This window comes from Heteronotia binoei, chromosome 16 (assembly GCF_032191835.1).
Source record: "Heteronotia binoei isolate CCM8104 ecotype False Entrance Well chromosome 16, APGP_CSIRO_Hbin_v1, whole genome shotgun sequence".
Taxonomy (NCBI): Eukaryota; Metazoa; Chordata; class Lepidosauria; order Squamata; family Gekkonidae; genus Heteronotia; species Heteronotia binoei.
Genome location: NC_083238.1, coordinates 48,083,379 through 48,100,803, shown reverse-complemented (window position 1 = coordinate 48,100,803; position 17,425 = coordinate 48,083,379). Strand labels below are relative to the sequence as shown.

Genomic DNA, 17,425 nt, shown 5'->3' with positions numbered 1-17,425 from the left:
GCTCTTGAAGTCCCCAACACCCTGTCGGCCAACTTGGAAAATGCATTTCTCTCTTTAAATCGCTTCGCCAAGCCAGCTGGCAGTCAGGAGAATGCATTAAAGTTGCTTTTTGCTCACCTCCCTCCCCCATCTTCCTTCCTTCCTTCCTTCCTTCTTCCTTCCTTCCTTCCTTCCTTCCTTCCTTCCTTCCTTCCTTCCTTCCTTCCTTCCTTCCTTCCTTCCTTCCTCTCTTCACTCCTTCCCTCCCTCCCTCCTTCCTTCCCTCCCTCCTTCTTCCTCCATCTCTCCCTTCCTCCTTCCCTCAAACATCTGATGGCCATATCTTGAGGCTCTCAGACATCTGACATTTATTCTATGCGGTTGTTACATGAAGCAAGGTTAGCCACCCCTAGGATTGCCAAGTCCCCCACAGCTGGGACTGTTTTTGCATGCGTGGCAACATGGGAGTTTTCCCTCCAGAATTGCTAGAGCATCTGGGAAAACCATAGAGTTTTCCTGGAAGCTCCTAGAAACAGCCCGGCACGCAACGTCGCTGGTGCGATGATGTCACTGTGAGTGATATCATTGCAGCGGCAACATCAGGAGAGGCTCCCCCCTGCCAGCCCAATGTGGCCTGGTGGATTGGGAACCTCTGGGGGCGGCTGAATCCCCACGCGGCCCGGAAACTTGGCAGCCCTAGCCACTTCTGCTCTGGTCCATATCCATAATGCTTTAAGTCTTTCTCTCAGACAAATTTAATTTTCCAAGGTAGTTTTGGTCCCGTTGGGGAACGCAAAGGTCTTTAAAGCACCTTGCGTACCTGTGTGCTCCTGCTAACCTGTACTGTAAACCTATGTGCACCTACTTAAGAGTAACACTCATTATGAAGACTAGCTTTTTAGAAAATGAGCAGAGGATCAGGCTATGTGGGTAACGCCTGTCAAACTCTTTCATTTCACCTTTGTCTTGGGGAGGTCTTCTACACGGTGGGAAAGTGAACCTGCTGAATTTAAGACTGTTTTTCCTTCCCCCTGGAAGGTTACATTCCACAGGTACCCTGGCACGGAGATGGAAGGGATAGAGAAAGTAGGCTCAGGTTCCCAGCCGGCAAAAGGTGGCAGCAGCCAATCCAGCTCAGTATCCTTCATACGTTGTTCAGACTAGCATCTGCACAACACAGTCACTGCAGTCTTGGAATTGTCCTCTAGATCAAGAGTGTCCAACCTTTTTGAGCCAGTGGGCACTTTTGGAAGCTGGCAGACGCGTCGGTGGTGGCGCAACTACGAAATGGCTGTTGCAGGAGGCAAAGCCAAACAGACAGAGGAAGCCTGAGTGTAGAGCAGAAAAGGGGTAACATGAAAAATACAGCGAGAAAGAGTGAGGGAGACTAAAACCAACACTGATGGCCAGGGGTCATTCTGTAGAAAAAGAGGTGCTGGAGCTCATTAGTACAACTTATTTGCATATGCCACACCCCCCCCCAACATCACTGGAAGGTGCACTAAATTATATCAGCTCAGCATCTACCTGAAAATGCTCCTGGAATCATAATTGTCATAATAAAACCTTGCTCCCATCAAACTTTAAAATTACTTTCTCCTATGTGGCCACAGTGGCATGATGAAGATTTCCATCTGTCTGCTTTGTATGTTTTGTTATTTCTCCATTTTAATCCCAAATTAAAAAGTATACGATCTGTGAACTGAAATAAAAGGGGCACAAGGGGTTAAAAAAATTAGAAGAATTTGATGTGAAACAAACGAACAATGGAATCTCCTCTCTGTAACAAAGGCTGAGATAAGGGAATTCTGTTGGGGGCAAGAATGTCTCCAGCGTGGGTAGATGAAATAAACAAGATATGCAGATGCCAGCTGCTAACCAGCTGTGCAAAACCAATGACACTAGTTAACAGATATGATAAGAAACATCAAAGATGCACAAAGGTTGGCTTCAAAGAGTATGCAGTGAAGCAAGGCTAATCTGTGGGAAGGATCTACCTCAATGGACAGGTTTCTCCGCCTGGATCAGAACAATGTGCATACGAAGGCTGATTCCAACAATCATTAATGTCACAGGGCTCCTTTGTAGACAAGAGCAGTGTTTCCATCCTTGTGAGACGTGACCCCAAAGTGGACTGGGAAACCTTTGGGAGCGGTCACAGGCCAGACTTCCCTAATGGCTACCTGCGGCTTTTGCATCATTCTCTCTCTCTCTTCATCCTCCATGCTGGCATCTCACGTACTTGCCTCCAAGTCTGTTTTCAACACTGGAGGGATAAAATCTGCCTGGCAACTAGTAACTTTACCGTAAGAGCTGGAAGGTGAGGGTGACGAAGGCTGAAGCACTGGTAAGAGCTACTCAGGGCATGGAAAAGTAAGGAGGAAGGAAAGAATTGTGAGCCAATGGGTTGGGAAACATTGGCCAAAGGTTCCAAAAACCTTGGGCTGGCCCTGAGCGAATCCACGGCTTTTTTTGTAGCAGGACCTATTTGCATATTAGGCCACAACAGGGGTCATTTAGTAGACGAGGTGCCGGAGCTCATTAGCACAACACATTTGCATATGCCACACACCCCTGATATCACTGGAAGGTGGACTAAGTTATATCAGCGCAGCACCTACCTGAAAATGCTTCTTGAATTATAAATGTCGTAATAAAACCTGACTCTCATCAAATTTTTTAGATTACTTTCTCCTACGTGGCCACAGTGGCATGAGGAAGATTTCCATCTGTCTGCTTTAGATGTTTTGATTATTTCACAATTTTAGATGGGGGGAAATATTAGAGAGTTTGTCAAACCTTAGAGTTCAGCAAACTTCTCACAGGGGTTTGAACAATGGAGCCCAAAAGCAATTATTTTTGGAGGGGGGTGGGGTTGCCAATCCCCAGGTGGGGGCAGGGGATCTCCTGGTTTGGAGGCCCTCCCCCCACTTTAATGTCATCAGAGAGGGGGAGGGGGAAGGGAAACGTTTGCTGGGCACTCCATTATTCCCTATGGAGACCAATTCCCATAGGGCAGGGGTGCCAATGGTAGCTCTCCAGATGTTTTTTGCCTACAACTCCCATCAGCCCCAGCCATTGGCCATACTGGCTGAGGCTGATGGAAGTTGTAGGCAAAAAACATCTGGAGAGCTACCATTGGCCACCCCTGCCATAGGGTATAATGGTGAATTGATCTGTAGGTATCTGGGGCTCTGGGGGGGGGGCTATTTTTTTAGGCAGAGGTACCACATTTTCAACATAGTATCTGCTGCCAGGCCCGTAGCTAACCAGGGGCCCATGGGGCCTGGCCCCCTGACAGTTTTGGGTGGCCCCTCACCTTCAGGCTGCTGCCTCTCTCCTGCGTGATTTAAATCACATGGGAGGGGCATCCGGAAGCAGCTGCTGCCCCTCCCATGCCGTTTATAGGGCCCAGAAATCAGCTGATCAGTGGGGTCTAACTTATGCAGGAGGGTTGGCAGGAGCAGTCACCAGCCTCCTGCACAATTTAAAGGGCCCCTCCTGCATGGCCCCAATGCCCCCTCCCCCTGCAGCCCCTAGCTATGGGGCTGTCTGCTGCCTCTCTTCAAATCACCTTCCAAGCCCAGCAGGAACTCATTTGCATATTAGGCCACACCCCCTGACACCAAGCCAACTGGAACTGCTTTCCTGTGCATTCCTGCTCAAAGAAAGCCCTGAAGTTGGGGGAGATCTCCAAATAACAACAAATAAGAGATTGGACAGCGCCAATTGGAGAGCCAGTTTGGTGTGGTGGACTCTTATCTGGGAGAACCGGGTTTCATTCCCCACTCCTCCACTTGCAGCTGCTGGAATGGCCTTGGGTCAGCCATAGCTCTCTTGCAGGAGTTGTCCTTGAAAGGGCAGCTGCTGTGAGAACTCTCTCAGGGAAGGAAGGTAAAGGCGATTGTAAGCTGCTTTGAGGCTCTGATTCAGAGAGAAGGGCGGGGTATAAATCTGCAATTCTTCTCCTCCTCCTCTTCCTCCTCCTCCATCATCTCTTTCCCTCCCTCCCACGTCACTTTCCTTGCACGCCACCATCCGGCAAACGCGGAATCCTCCCCAACACATCGGTGCGGCCGGCCGACCGACATTCCCTCTCCTCCCCACGCCCGCGAGTGGGCGTCGCTGGGACGGCGAGTCCGCTCTCTCCCCCTCTGCCTCTATGGTCGGAGGGCGGCCGCCCGGAGCCAGGGGGCGGGGCAGCGCTGAGGCTGGCAGTTGAACGGCAACTCCCCTTTGTTTCGGTGGTCGGAGAGCGGCTGCCCGGAGCCAGGGGGCGGGGCAGGGGGCGGGGCAGGGGCGTGGCGGCGCCCAGGGGCCGGGCGCTGAGGCTGGCAGTTGAGCGGCGACTCCCCTTTGTGTCTGGTCTGAGGGAGGAAAGGGGGCGCCGCCGCTGCTGCCGCTTCCAGCCAGCCCAGCCGCCGCCGGGGACGGGAGAGGCGGCGTGAGAGAACTCCTCGCCCTCCTTCCCGCCTCACACTTCGCCCTGAGGGCGGCGGCGGCGGCGGCGACGACGGGCCCCACCAGGCGTGTGGAGAAGCTGGGCATGACAGGCCGCCCCGCCGACGAGGCGCCGTGAGGGGAGGAGAGGCCGCGTCCCCCCTCGTTCCCGGCCCGCGAGAGAGGCTCAGGGAAGCCAAGGCCCCGCCGGGGGATGCCGAGAAGCGCCGGAGACGCCGCCGAGAAGCAGCCGCAGCAGCAGCCCTTGGCCGCCTCCTCTTCCCCCTGCTAGGTCGGGGCGGCTTTTCGGGCTCTTCAAGGGGTCCTTCACGTCCCAGTTATGGGGCAACAGGCGCTGGACATTCCTTGTCCGGGAGGCGACGCCGCCTTGTTGTTTTTAAATGTGAAGTGACTTGACTGGCGGGGGAGCCTCTCCTCTTCCCACAGGGGGAGAGATCTTTAAAAAAAAAAATATATATATATATATTTGGAGGGGTGTTTCCTCCAAACCCCACCCCCTTCCTTGGAAGCCTGGGCCTTTAAAACCCGCAATCCGGATTTGCCTTCCTTGGAAGTTTGGGCCTTTAAAACCCCAATCCGGATTTGCCTTCCTTGGAAACCTGGGCCTTTAAAACCCGCAATCCGGATTTGCCTTTTGGTGTTCTTTTTTTTTTTCAAGGGAGGGGGGAGATTTTGGAATTAGCTGCTCCTAAGTGACAATCGATTTTTTCCCCCCACTTCTCTCTTTCCCCTCTTTGGAAAAAGGATGCTTTTCAAATCGGGTTGTTTTGATAGGCCTGAGAAGTAAATCTGGGGATTTAGGGGTGTTTATGTGCAGGCCTTGAATTCAGTAGGAGCTCACAGGAGCACAGCTCCTGAACCTTTCTGACGGTTCCCTCTCCTCCCCATCTATCTTGTCCATTGAATAGGAGGTGCAGCTGCATAACAATCCCTGGATGAGTTCCACCACCTATTTTTGTACAAAACGACCTCTGTTCGTGTGTATAAGTGCTCTGTTTTTCTTTTTTCCTCAATGGTGACTTGCCCGTTTTGGGGCAACACGCTTTCCCCCCGAAGCTCCTTTTGTAGAAGAAAAGCCAAGAAGGGAAGCGAAGACGTGAAACATGAAGACGGATTGGCGTAATGGAGTGAGACCACGGGCAGCTCCGCTCCTCTGCTGTTTGCCCTTTCAGACTGGATTGTTGTAAGGCAAGAGTGGTTTTATATATAAAAAAGGACGCTTTGGAGACGGGAGGTTTCCTTCTCCTGTCTGGATCGTGGCTTTTTGAGAAATTACACTGCCTTTCTCACCCGGCTGCACCCCCCACACCTCCCAGATATGACTGCCTCGCTGCACCTTTTGCTGGCGCTGCTCTTCTCCAATGCCACCTTGCTGCTCAGCATTGCGGCTGGTAAGTAGCTAGTGGGTGTAACGTTGAAAAGTGGTCTGCGGACGAATTGAGAGGCTGGCTGACTTTGATTTTGAACCGATTTTTAAAACTTCGATTTAGCACTGTGGAAACCTGTGGGTATTAATCAGGGTCGATTCAAACGCTTTGGCTTAAGCATTCAATGGATTGCGTCCGCATTGAGCGTTTTAATGTGGCAAAAGGGGTGCGGCCGGCCAGCGTTTGGGTTTCTGGCTGAGAAAGACACCTTTTGGTTTGGGGACCTCAGTCAGGTCTCAGATGCTGAATTAAAGGAGCGGCTCTCCTTTCAAATGTTTTATTGGACATATCATCAGTTTTTGCTTAGGTTTAATTTTTTTTGTTTCGGTTATGTGATCATATTGTTCACCATTCACTTTTTAAAAAAACCCCAGCTGTGTATAAAATCAAAATGGAATACAAGTTAATGTGTGCATTGAAAACATTTTTCTTAGCACCTTGTGTAAGAGATCTTTGTTCACTGCCATCCATATGGTCAGGGTACTTCATAACTACTAAGTATGTTTTGAATGGGGATGAAACAATGTCTGATTGGGGGGATTTAAACAAATAAACTGTCAATATTTGCAGTGAAATAAGAAAACCAAGCTTGAAACAAACAAATATTGATGCATGGTTGTGCAACACATCTTCTATAAAATATATATCTTCTCTAAAAATGTGTTTCACTATTTTCGTAATGCCTTTTTTGAACTGCTGGCAGTATATTGGTCATCTTATTAAAGAATAGGAACAGTGTTCATTGGTCACTGTGTCGAAATTTGATGCTGTCAGAAACTGCCTTGGAAGATTCAGGTGCAAGAACACTGTGAAGTGTTAAGGCTTTATTATGCATTAACATTTTTTCCTGTGTATGTTTTTGTCACAACTTTCGGAAACCTAAAAGTAGTTCTGTCTTCTCTTAGATGCCAATGAGGGAGAAAATTACCTGTCTTTACATCTAATTATTCATGAATGGGGAAGAATGCTTGAGAGAGATTTTGTAGGAATTATATTGAAAGGGACTGTTTAATTACATGGATCCTTTAATGAATGCTTTGGCATACATCAGCACAATTCTGGAGATTTAAGGGAACTTCCGCCTTCCGAAGAAGAGGGTGGTGGTTTTGGTTGATTCCCCTCTCCAGATGTTGGGTGTAAGCCAATGTCTACCCACCATTTTAAATTTGAAATGCAGGTGATCCTGAAGCACCATAGGCTACGGCTTGCTGTATGCAGGATCAAAACCAATGATGAGAAGTCTAATCTATGAAGTAAGATTTCAGGATAACACAAAAATTAAAGTGAGCAATTCTTTGAAGTAAAAATGCTGCTTAGGAGTAATTGCACAGTCTGTTTCCTGGGTATGATGTAAAGACTAGTTGATTGTTTATTCATACTTAGTAATTTCTCTTGAGTAATATTGGACAGGAGTGGTTGATGAGCAGGCTGACCTTTTGGGCTGTGTCATTGATGCTTGATGGATGCCCACCATCCCTTCTTTTGATAGTTTTATGAGCTATAACTTTGAATAAAAATGAGTCTTTGAAACTCCCAAATATTCTGTGCTAAAACTGAATGAGCATAATAAAATCTTCCACACGGTAATGTAGGCTCCCAAGAATTTAGATTTCTCCCCCCCCCCCCCCCCAAATGGCCACTCGGCAAAATGTCAAATGGTTTATTTTGTGTGCACTCGAATGAACAAAAACTGTGATAGCCTTGATTATAAATAAAATGAACGTGCCTGGTAAGGGGGAGCAGAGACCAGGCCTGTTGAATTGCTGTTGCCAGTTCTTTAGTTCTTGCCATTAATCATGCCCTTTGGAGGTTCCCATGTCTACCTTTTGGACTGGAAAAATCTCTTAAAATCTTCTGGAATCTTAGACTATTTGACAGCTTTACTGAACTGACAGTCTTTGCCATTTTTCCTTTGCAAGTGCGATATCCCTTTATTGCTTCAGACCTATTACGCTGTGCATGCATTTGCTTTATCTCTAATATTTTATTAGCAGTAAAGGTCTTCAGTACATAATAAGTGAAAATAATCATGAGACAAATAGGCTCTATTTACAGTCAGCAGAATCTTTTGCTAGATGTATTGGAAAACAGTGAAAATGTTATAAGGGAAATCATTCTCAACAGAACTGAATAACTGTCATAGGAAAGCCCTCTGTGTTTCTTGTATGACTTTCCAGTTATACATACTAGCGTCTATGTGGACAAAACTATATCCAAAGCAGGAGTCAAGGTGCACCTTTAAGACCAATCAAGTTTTATTGAGAACGTGAGCTTAGTGTGCTTAGAGAGCACAAGAAAGGTTACGTTCTCAATAAAACTTGGTTGGTCTTAAAGGTGCACCTAGACTCCTGCTTTGTTCAACTGCTTCAGACCAACACGGCTGCCCTCTTGGATCTAAAACAATATCCAGTAATGCTCAAGTGGATTTTGTGGCATACCTTTTTTTGTAACATCATGGTCTTTTAAATTAATGTGTACTAAAGCAATAACCAGTAGTCTGTACTTTCTCAAAAGTGTGCTTAGGAGTGTCACTAAAGTCTTCTGAGATATTGGAGGAAGTTGAATGACCTGATCCAAGCACTCAGAATGTGGTTTGTGTGGGATCTTGCATTCAAGGACGTTTCCTGGCAGACCTCCTGAGTGTGATGGTTCTTTTCTCATCACCTCTCTCCTAGGTAACTACTAAGTAGGGGGAGGGGGGTGCTGGGTAGCCCAGATTTCTCTGAGCATGCGAATCTGCGACAAGTCAGAGTTTTAACTTTGTTTCTCAATCTCCTGTTTTATAAAGGTGAGATAAATAAAGGATTCTATTTATTTATGTCCTGCTATTCTTTCTTGGACTCAAGGTGGATGTTGTTGTCTTGTCAGTCTCATTTTTGCTTGTTTCAGTTCACTTCCATTTTCAGATCAGAAGTTTTATGTTGGTCATAGTTACGTGAATTTTGGGTTAGGTACACTAAGGAATGATTTGCCTTGATAAGAATAGAGGATGGGTGGGACTTTTGTACTCCTTTTGTACTCCTGCAGGAAAAGAATAAAGATGATGAAGGCTGTTACTGAAAGGAAATGCAAAAAAAATGGTCAGATATTGACCTTATTGATGAGATTTTTAGCCACTTTGAACTATGCAAGGTTTCATGACTAGATCATTTGTCAAGTATAGTGTTACAAAGCTGAAATATGATTATCTTGTTTATTCAGAAATGGGTTCTAGGCACAGAGGTGTTCAGGTTTTTCTCTCTTGGTCTCTGAGCGTCTAGTTGAAAACATACGATGTATGTCATATGATGATGTAATTGTCTTGAACAGCTGGAAGCAAGTTTTTGCTTTAAAGAATTTTTCATGCAAGTTTGATTTATTGCATAGTTAATCTTCAGGGGCACTATAGCTATAACGCCCTGTGATAAACTTGCTGTCTTGGGTGCTGGTAGGGATCTGCTCTAGTCCTCACAGGACTCGGGTAGGGGGAAGTCTTAAGGCAGGAGTGGGGAACAGTGGCTCTCCAGATGTTTTTTTGCCTACAACTCCCATCAGCCCCAGCCATTGGCCATGCTGGCTGGGGCTGATGGGAGCTGTAGGCAAAAAACATCTGGAGAGCCACTGTTCCCCACCCTGTCTTAAGGTGCTGTATGTTGTGGGGATAAAATGAAGGAGAGGCCAACTGTTTATTGCTGTGCTTGTGGACTTCTTAACTGACTTGGTTTCTTGAGATCTTGTAGAGTTGAAATTCTCTGTCTGTTCTTTCCGCCAGCAAAGCCCTGTAAGATCTCTGGGGACAGCCTGCTTCCTTGTTGCAGCCAAAAGGATGCTGGGGGAATCAATAGGGAGAGCTTTTCTCTATCAGCAAATGGCTTTAATGAGCCTTGCCTTCCTGTCCTTAGAGCCAGGGTCTCTGAGTCTTGATGCCCATGAGACCAAAGCAGTTAGGCTAAAGTACGATCTGGAAGTACCTGTAGTCACATCTCTGCCCCCTTATTCCAAGAAATAGTGCTGCAGAATGCTTCTCCCACCCTTCAACTTGTCTTTGCAACCTCCCTGTGAAGTAAATAAGGCTGAGAGAGTAGCTACTCCAACTCCTTAACCACGACGCACTGGTAAGTAGGGCTGGAACAGGGTGAGTTGTATCAGATGCCAAGAGAACACCCTCATTCTTCCACGGAGCCAACTCAGGGAAGGACCTTGGAAGACAGGGCAACAGAGGGGATGCAGAAAATGTCCATCACCTTTCCTCTTCCACTTTGAATCATGACAGGTCCTCGTTTGTATGTATACCAGATTGTTCTGTCTTAATTAACTGCCCAGCATTCTATACTAATTTTGTGGAATAGCAGCTTTTAAAATTTTGCGGCATCATTGGTATTTATTACTGTTTTGCCATATTAACAAATTTTGTCGGATGTTAATGGGCAGTTGATGTAAACCTGGTTCACAGAAGCTTTAGTTGTAATAGTAATTGAATTTTTGGTTGCTGACTTTCTGCAGAGCTGGGCAGAATCTTGGCTCAGCCAGCTGTAAGAGCTTGGAGTAGACACTATGAACGTTTCTTTTGCATAAAAATGACATCTTATCAAGCCAGAGGACTAAAATGAAAACAATAGCAGCCTCTTTTAAAAATGTTTCTGTATAGCATATTGGTAAGATCAGATTGTTGTTAATAAAATATAGTGTATTCTTCAGCAGAGCAATAATTTCAAACACAAATATTATGCTCTTATAATCAAAAGGAAGGGTCAGGATTTTTTCCTCAGTTGTTTAAGATTGAGTTCAGTGACATTAACAGACTGGAAAACATTAAATTAACTTATCCTGGGACCTTAAATATACTTTAATTCCTTACTGGATTCACAGCATTGTGAAAACCCACTTCTGTATCCTCTATTAGTCTCTAGGAAAGCAGGGCAGGGTCTGGAGTTCCTTTAGCTTTTGACCATATTTACATACATTTCTTTATGAAATAACCTTAATGTCAAGATGGCTATTTTGACCTGCCATCTGGAATATGTGCGCAAATTGGCTTCCTGTCATCATCCCAGCTGTTGGATAAGGTCCTGTTTGGTCAGAACCTCAGAGGGCCACCCTCCCAACCCAGATTCTTCTAGGCCCCTTCAGAAAGCCTGAAATACCTTGCCTAATCACTGGCTTTTTTTGTATCAGGTTACCATTCTGGCAATAAGGAGCCCTGTGGCACAGAGCAGTAAGCTGCAGTACTACAGTCCAAGCTCTGCTCATGACCTGAGTTCGATCCTGGCAGAAGCTGAGTTCAGGTAACTGGCTCAAGGTTGACTCAGCCTTCCATCCTTATGAGGTCGGTAAAATGAGTACCCAGCTTGCTGGGGGGAAAGTGTAGATGACTGGGGAAGGCAATGGCAAACCACCCCGTAAAAAGTCTGCCATGAAAACATTGTGATGCGACGTCACCCCAGAGTCGGAAACTACTAGTGCTTGCACAGGGGACTGCCTTTACCTTGTTACCATGTGGGCAAGAGGGGGGAAAACATCAGCCCAGCCGTTGGGAAGTTAGTATTCCAGTTACCATTTCTTAAACATTTCTTAAGCCTGCTGTGACAAGCAACTTTCCCCCTTCCTTCCATTGGAAGGTTTCAGCCTGACCACACTTGGAAACTTGGACAGAGGAGTTCTTGGCTCTGGTAGGTAAGGAAGAGGGTGCTTTCAGCGCTGCAGCCAGACTTCCTTGAGTTTTCAACATGAATTTGTTTTGTGTTGGACAAATGAATAAATCCCCCAGACCTTACAAACTGATTAACATTGTGCCCTATTCTTAGGGCTCAGAGTAGTTTGTAATCAATAATGTAGCTTTGACTTCGGCCACTTGTATAGGTGCACTTTTCTTGCAGAATCTCAAAAGTTAATTCCTTGATCACTTTGCTCTTGTAGGAAAATGGTTGCTAGTACTGTGGTGAGTGACATCCCTGACGGAAAATTACTTAGAATTCATCCTTTCCTTCCTATAAGTTAAAACAAAGTATCCAGAGTATAAATTTACATCAGAAACAATTGGATTTTCTCATTGGGGTAAGTTTGTAATTTGGCCCATGTTAAGTACTGGGGTATAAAGTTACACCAGCTAAGTTTCAGTAGCTTACCCTGGCTAAATTTCTCATTTTCTAAAACCTTAGTTGATGATTCTGTTCTTTACAACCTCTACAACTTCTTTTTGCTAGAATTGCAGTATATTTCTTCCAAGGGTGAGGTAGATGCCCAAACTATTTGGAGGGCTTATGAACCATAGATGGTCAGTGGCACTACTTCAGACATGCTAGGCATTTGTGCAGTTGTAATTTTCATAGTCTGGCTTTCCCACAATCAAATTGGGGTGAGAAAAAGTGTGTAAAAGGAGGCATTTTCTCCTGGTCCAGTCATGGTCAAGAGCTGATAGAGGGGGAAATTAGGGGGGCGGTGCCAGAGAAGTATGTCTCTTAACCCTCAAATAATCGATATCTCCTCTCAGCCACAAGCTACCATGTCTCCTCAAGCAATCCACAAACACAGACTGAGCATTGTGTAATTTGTCCATGTTCAGAGGATTGCAAATGCTGCAGGCAGTGCAAGTCTTGTTATTGATTCATTTGCCATGAGCTCCTCTGTTGTCTTATGCAGTAGCTACCCTTAGGTGCTGAAAACAGGAAAGCCCTGAAAATCCGTGGCAGTGTTTTGGACTGGTTTGTCATCTGTAAACAAGAGGGCAAAGAATTGCTTTGTGCTGCTGGAGGGGCAAAGGTGGCGTTGAATGGACTTTTTACGGGAGAGTAAATTTCAGTTGAACATTAGGAGAACCTTTTAAAGCAAAGAGCCAGTGTGACCCCGTTTCCAGGGTCAGAAGCTCTTCATCCTTCAAGGTTTTCAAGTAGAGGCTAGAATAGCCAACTGGCAAGAATGTTCTAGCTGTGAATTTCCTGAACCGAGCAGGGAGTTGGACTAGATAGTCTTAAGAAACCCTCCCAACTACAATTCCGTGTTTAGAAATACTAAAGCCTGTCTAGGAATCTTTACGAGCCATTACAAATTTTAGCCCAATTCTGTATTCAGTAGAATGTCTGCTTTTCTGAAAGCAACATGGTTGTTAGTTGCTTAATGTGCACAACATACAATCATAGGTGCATATTTTCAGGACACGGTGTGCAGCAATAACATCCTGACGTCTGTTGTCAAAACAAAACTTTGTTGGGCTTTGTTTGTAAGCACCAGTAAATTGATGGTGTCCGTGTGCAGTTTTGTAATTTTAGAGCCTGGACTGAATTGTCTTCTGCTCATGCTCCTTTAGAGGGTAAAGGGTTCTTCAGATGTAAAGCTGGCAGCCTGGTTTTTGTAGGTCTCCTGCTGGGGCAGTGAACCAAGCCCTGGTGTCTGGCCCTGTGACAGCATCACTGCCTGGAGTAGCTGATTACTTAACAAAGCCATGAACGTTTGAGTCAAGGTAAAGCAGTGGTTAGCGAATAAAAACACATCTGACAATATATTGTAATTGTCTAAAGGTAATAATGCTTTCCCCAAGCAGGAGAGTAATGCAAACACGTTTCAAACAAATTCACACACACACACAAAAGCCCTAAGCAGAATTTCTTTCAGTGTGTGTAGAAACTTTGTGAAACTGAATTGTAGGAGGATATTTCATGGGACACTGAAAACATTTCATAGTGTACACCACCAGGTCTTTGTAAAGAATTTCCAGCTGACATTGAGAATGCTGAGTATTCATGGGGGAGGTGTTCAATGTTCCCTGTAATTTCCCCCCCTACTGAGTGGAGCAGTTCACATCCTGAGCAGAATATAATTCCTGTAATCTTAAAATGACCAATGGGCATGCAAGACCCTGTGCAGCTCCAGATTGCTGTTGAATGGGGCTTCCTGTGTTAGAGAGCCAGTTTGATGTAGTGGTTAAGTGCGCAGACTCTTATCAGGGAGAACCGGGTTTGATTCCCCACTCCTCCACTTACAGCTGCTGGAGTGACCTTGGGTCAGCCATAGCTCTGGCAGAGGTTGTCCTTGAAAGGGCAGCTGCTCTGAGAGCCCTCTCAGCCCCACCCACCTCACAGGGTGTCTGTTGTCGGGGAGGAAGATAAAGGAGATTGTGAGCCGCTCTGAGACTGAAATTCAGAGTGGAGGGCGGGATATAAATCCAATATCATCATCATCTTCTTAATGAGCATCCATTCATGTGCGCAGCTTAGAGGGAACACTTGAAGTATTAACAGAAGGCCTTACCTGGATAGTCCAGGCAAGGCCAGTCTCATCAGATCTTGGAAGCTAAGCAGGGTTGACTCTGGCGAGTACTTGGAGAGGAGACCTCCTTGGAATGCCAGGAGTTGGGAGGTGGGGGCAGGCTTTATTCAGTCACCTCCATAAAAATTGTGCAGGCTCCCAGTAGCGGTCAGTCACCACAGGTTCCCATGGCTTCCAGGTACACTCACACATGCACATATAAATACCCCCCTCCCCATTTTTTAAAAAAGGCCCAGCCTCTTTTGGTTGACCTTAATCCGGATAGGCAAGGGTGCAGGTCACGCATGGTTATTTGGATCTCCAAATATGATTCAAGCAGGAGATTTCAAGTTCTGACTTGGCTCTCATCTGTGTGTCCACATGTCTCTAGGTCAGGTTAAATTTGAAAAAGTACTTTGCAAATATATATACGAGCAAGGCTGTAGATCTCTCAGACTCCAGATGGAAGTGTTGAAGGCCCAGACAGTTGATGCATGCTTGAACAGCTTTTCTGCATTCTGTTGTATTGATAAGCTTACATTTATTTTCTCTGTACAGTCCTTGAGATGCAATTAATGTTGTGATTTGTCAGATTCTGCAAGAATACAACTGCATTTGCTCAGTTTCTAAATAGTCTGAACAGGCCAACAGTACATCAAGCCAGGATTGCATCATAGTTAATCGTGTTAACTATGCTACAGCCAGTGTGGCGTAATAATCAAGACTCTAATTTGGGGAACTGGGTTTGATTCCCCACTCTTCTTCCACATGAAGCCTGCTGAGTGACCTTGGGCCAGTCCTACTTCTCTTGGAACTCTTTCCGCCCCACCTACCAACCAAAGTGCTTGCTGTGGGGAGAAAGGGTAGAGAAAAGTGGGGTAGAAAAACCTGCTCTTCTTCTTCGTTATGAATGTTAAAATGGTCCAATATTATGGTATCTCACATTGTGATCTGGCTTCACCACCATATCACACTTTGAGAAAAGACTTCAGGGTTGTTGTTGAACAAAAAAAATGAAATACAGCTCAGAAAAATGGCAGATGAATTGGAGGTTGCTGTCCTGTGTGGGAATAAGCCCTATTTATTTAATTTATATCCATTAATTTATATAACATTGAATTTAGGATGGCCTACTTCTGAATAAACTTGCATGGGATCAAGCTGCATCTAGCTGACTGCACTGTGCTCAGTAAATGTTGCTTGGACTAGATTCTTTATACAGCATACTAATGCTTCTTCTTTCAACTGAAATAAAATTATATCTAATCCAAGTTAAATTTTATTTTTCAGAGCAGCCTTGAAAATTAAAAACAGTGGTTTGCTTAATCTTTTCCAATGTCATACTGAACTCATCATGTTCACAAGTTGTCTTAGTATAAATTCTTGATCTAGGGTACCCCAGACCATTTCTACCGATGTCATGGAACCTGCTGGCAAGGAAGGGACAGTGTCCTTTCCCCTACCGTTTATGGACTGAAGGTGTGTTGAGTCAGCAGGGGGAAAGATAGCTGAGCCCAGATCTCTCATCATTTGGACCGCCAAGTGATGCAGCTTTTCTGATTTGGCTAATGGGATTTAATATATTTGGTCAAAAAGACGTGGCTTGATGAAGGGTAATTGAAACTTAGCTGCTGTACTACAGAAAATATCCATAAAATGGCACAGGCTATTTTCAGACAGCAAAGGCCCAATTGATGTTGAATTCTTCATGCCCTTCCATCTTGATAGTCCAAGGGCAATATATTTAGTGTCAGGATTTAGTATTCTCCCTCTGAGGCCGGAGAACTCCTTGTGGGTGATTCCCAACCTATCAGTAGGGAATGCACGACTAAATTTTAACTTCCTGTTTCCGTTGGGAGTCACCCTCAACTCAGTTCTTTTCCTTTCTCTGTAGGGAGAGCATCGAGTATAGGCTTTGCCCAACCTAACTCCTTTTAATTCTAACGTTCACCTACTGCTTTAAAATCTTCAGTCTATTCTAATTGTTTGTATCTTTTCTTCATCTCTTAAACCTATATTCTGCTTTTCATTCTGTCCCTTCACTGGGACTCACCTCAAGGTGTACCCTGTGCCATTTTAAGGCCCCTTAAAGGCATTCTCTGGGGCTGAAGACAGGCACTGACTCAATCGGATGAGGCACTCAGACGACGACTTCTTTTCAGGAGGAGAGTGCAAGCCTTTAAGTGCCCAACAAGAAAGCTGAGCCAGCAAGACCCAAGGGCGGCTTGCTCGGAACTCCCCATTGACGCCATCTCGTGGCTCTGAAAAAGCGCGCCAAAACAGGTCGTTTGAGTAATGACGCGCCGGCAAGGAGCAAAATGCAGCCTGCGAGCTGCAGTTCTGATTCCTGTAACAGCGGAGGTGGTGAGATATGTGAGCAGGGCGTCTTTTCGGGGGGTGGGTGGGTGGAGATCAGAGGTTGCGGGGCCCTGATCCACAGCAGATTATAGTGCCGCCTTTACACGCTCCTCACGAATAGGCCACCTAGAGGCTGCTCAAGAGAATAATCAGGGAGATCTGGTCCCTATGCTGTTTCCCAGCAATTTATTTTCTGTTACGAGAGACCAAATGAGGGAACAAATAAAACAATTTTGTAAGAAAGGTGGCAAGAGAAGGCAAAGATCCACTTCTCCCTCCCCCTCTCCAATAAGGAGGCCAAAAGGGAAAGGAAAATGGTCCACAAAAGCTGCACAAAAGCAAGTGCCAGCTGTAAATCGGGAAAGAGATTCATCTTCCTCTAGAGGGGATGGTCACTCTGAAAGGCTCAGTGATAAGGAAGAAGGGGAATTTCTGTCAGATGAGGAAGACCTAGATATAGAGATTCAGGAGCCTGCTCAGAGGTTTTTTAGAATAGAAGACCATCAATATCTGCTGGTTAGAACCCTTACTGCTCTAGACCTCCACGATGACCCTGATATCAAGGAGGAGGAGAAGGAGGAGAAATCCATAGTGAAGCACAAGGAAGGAGACACGGAATTTTTTCCTCAAAAAGCAATTTATGCAAAGGCATTCCCATTTCCAAAAGTTTTTGAGAGACAAATGCAAGCAGAGTAGAGGAAGCCATTTGCTAACAAACAGTCCCCAGGCTTCCTTAAAAAGCTTTCTCAATTATATTCTTTTACTAACAGCTTTTTACAAATCCCACTAGTTGACGCTCCTGTTGCAGCTCTTCAGAGGTATGGTCTGGTCTCAGAGGACAGACAAGGCACACTGAAGGACCACATAGATAAGAAGGCTGAATTTGCACTGAGAAAGGTTCATGAAGCATCTTCTGTGGCACTTAAGGCATCTGCAGTAGGCTCCATGGTAGCCAGAGCGTCAATAGTGTGGATGAGAAA

The 17,425-nt window shown here is 45.5% G+C and overlaps 2 protein-coding genes across 3 annotated transcripts in view; one reads left to right on the top strand and one right to left on the bottom strand.

The window, feature by feature from the left end:
* Positions 1 to 17,425, bottom strand: part of WDR12 (WD repeat domain 12) — a 344,303-nt gene that overhangs the window by 25,317 nt on the left and 301,561 nt on the right. The window lies entirely within an intron of this gene.
* The window catches only part of BMPR2 (bone morphogenetic protein receptor type 2), a 156,042-nt gene continuing 144,343 nt past the window's right edge, over positions 5,727 to 17,425 (top strand). For both annotated transcript variants that reach the window (XM_060256930.1, XM_060256931.1), the window contains exon 1: positions 5,727 to 5,831. In XM_060256930.1, the coding sequence (XP_060112913.1) occupies positions 5,759 to 5,831 (73 nt within the window). In that variant the 5' untranslated portion in view covers positions 5,727 to 5,758. The remainder of the gene's footprint in view (positions 5,832 to 17,425) is intronic.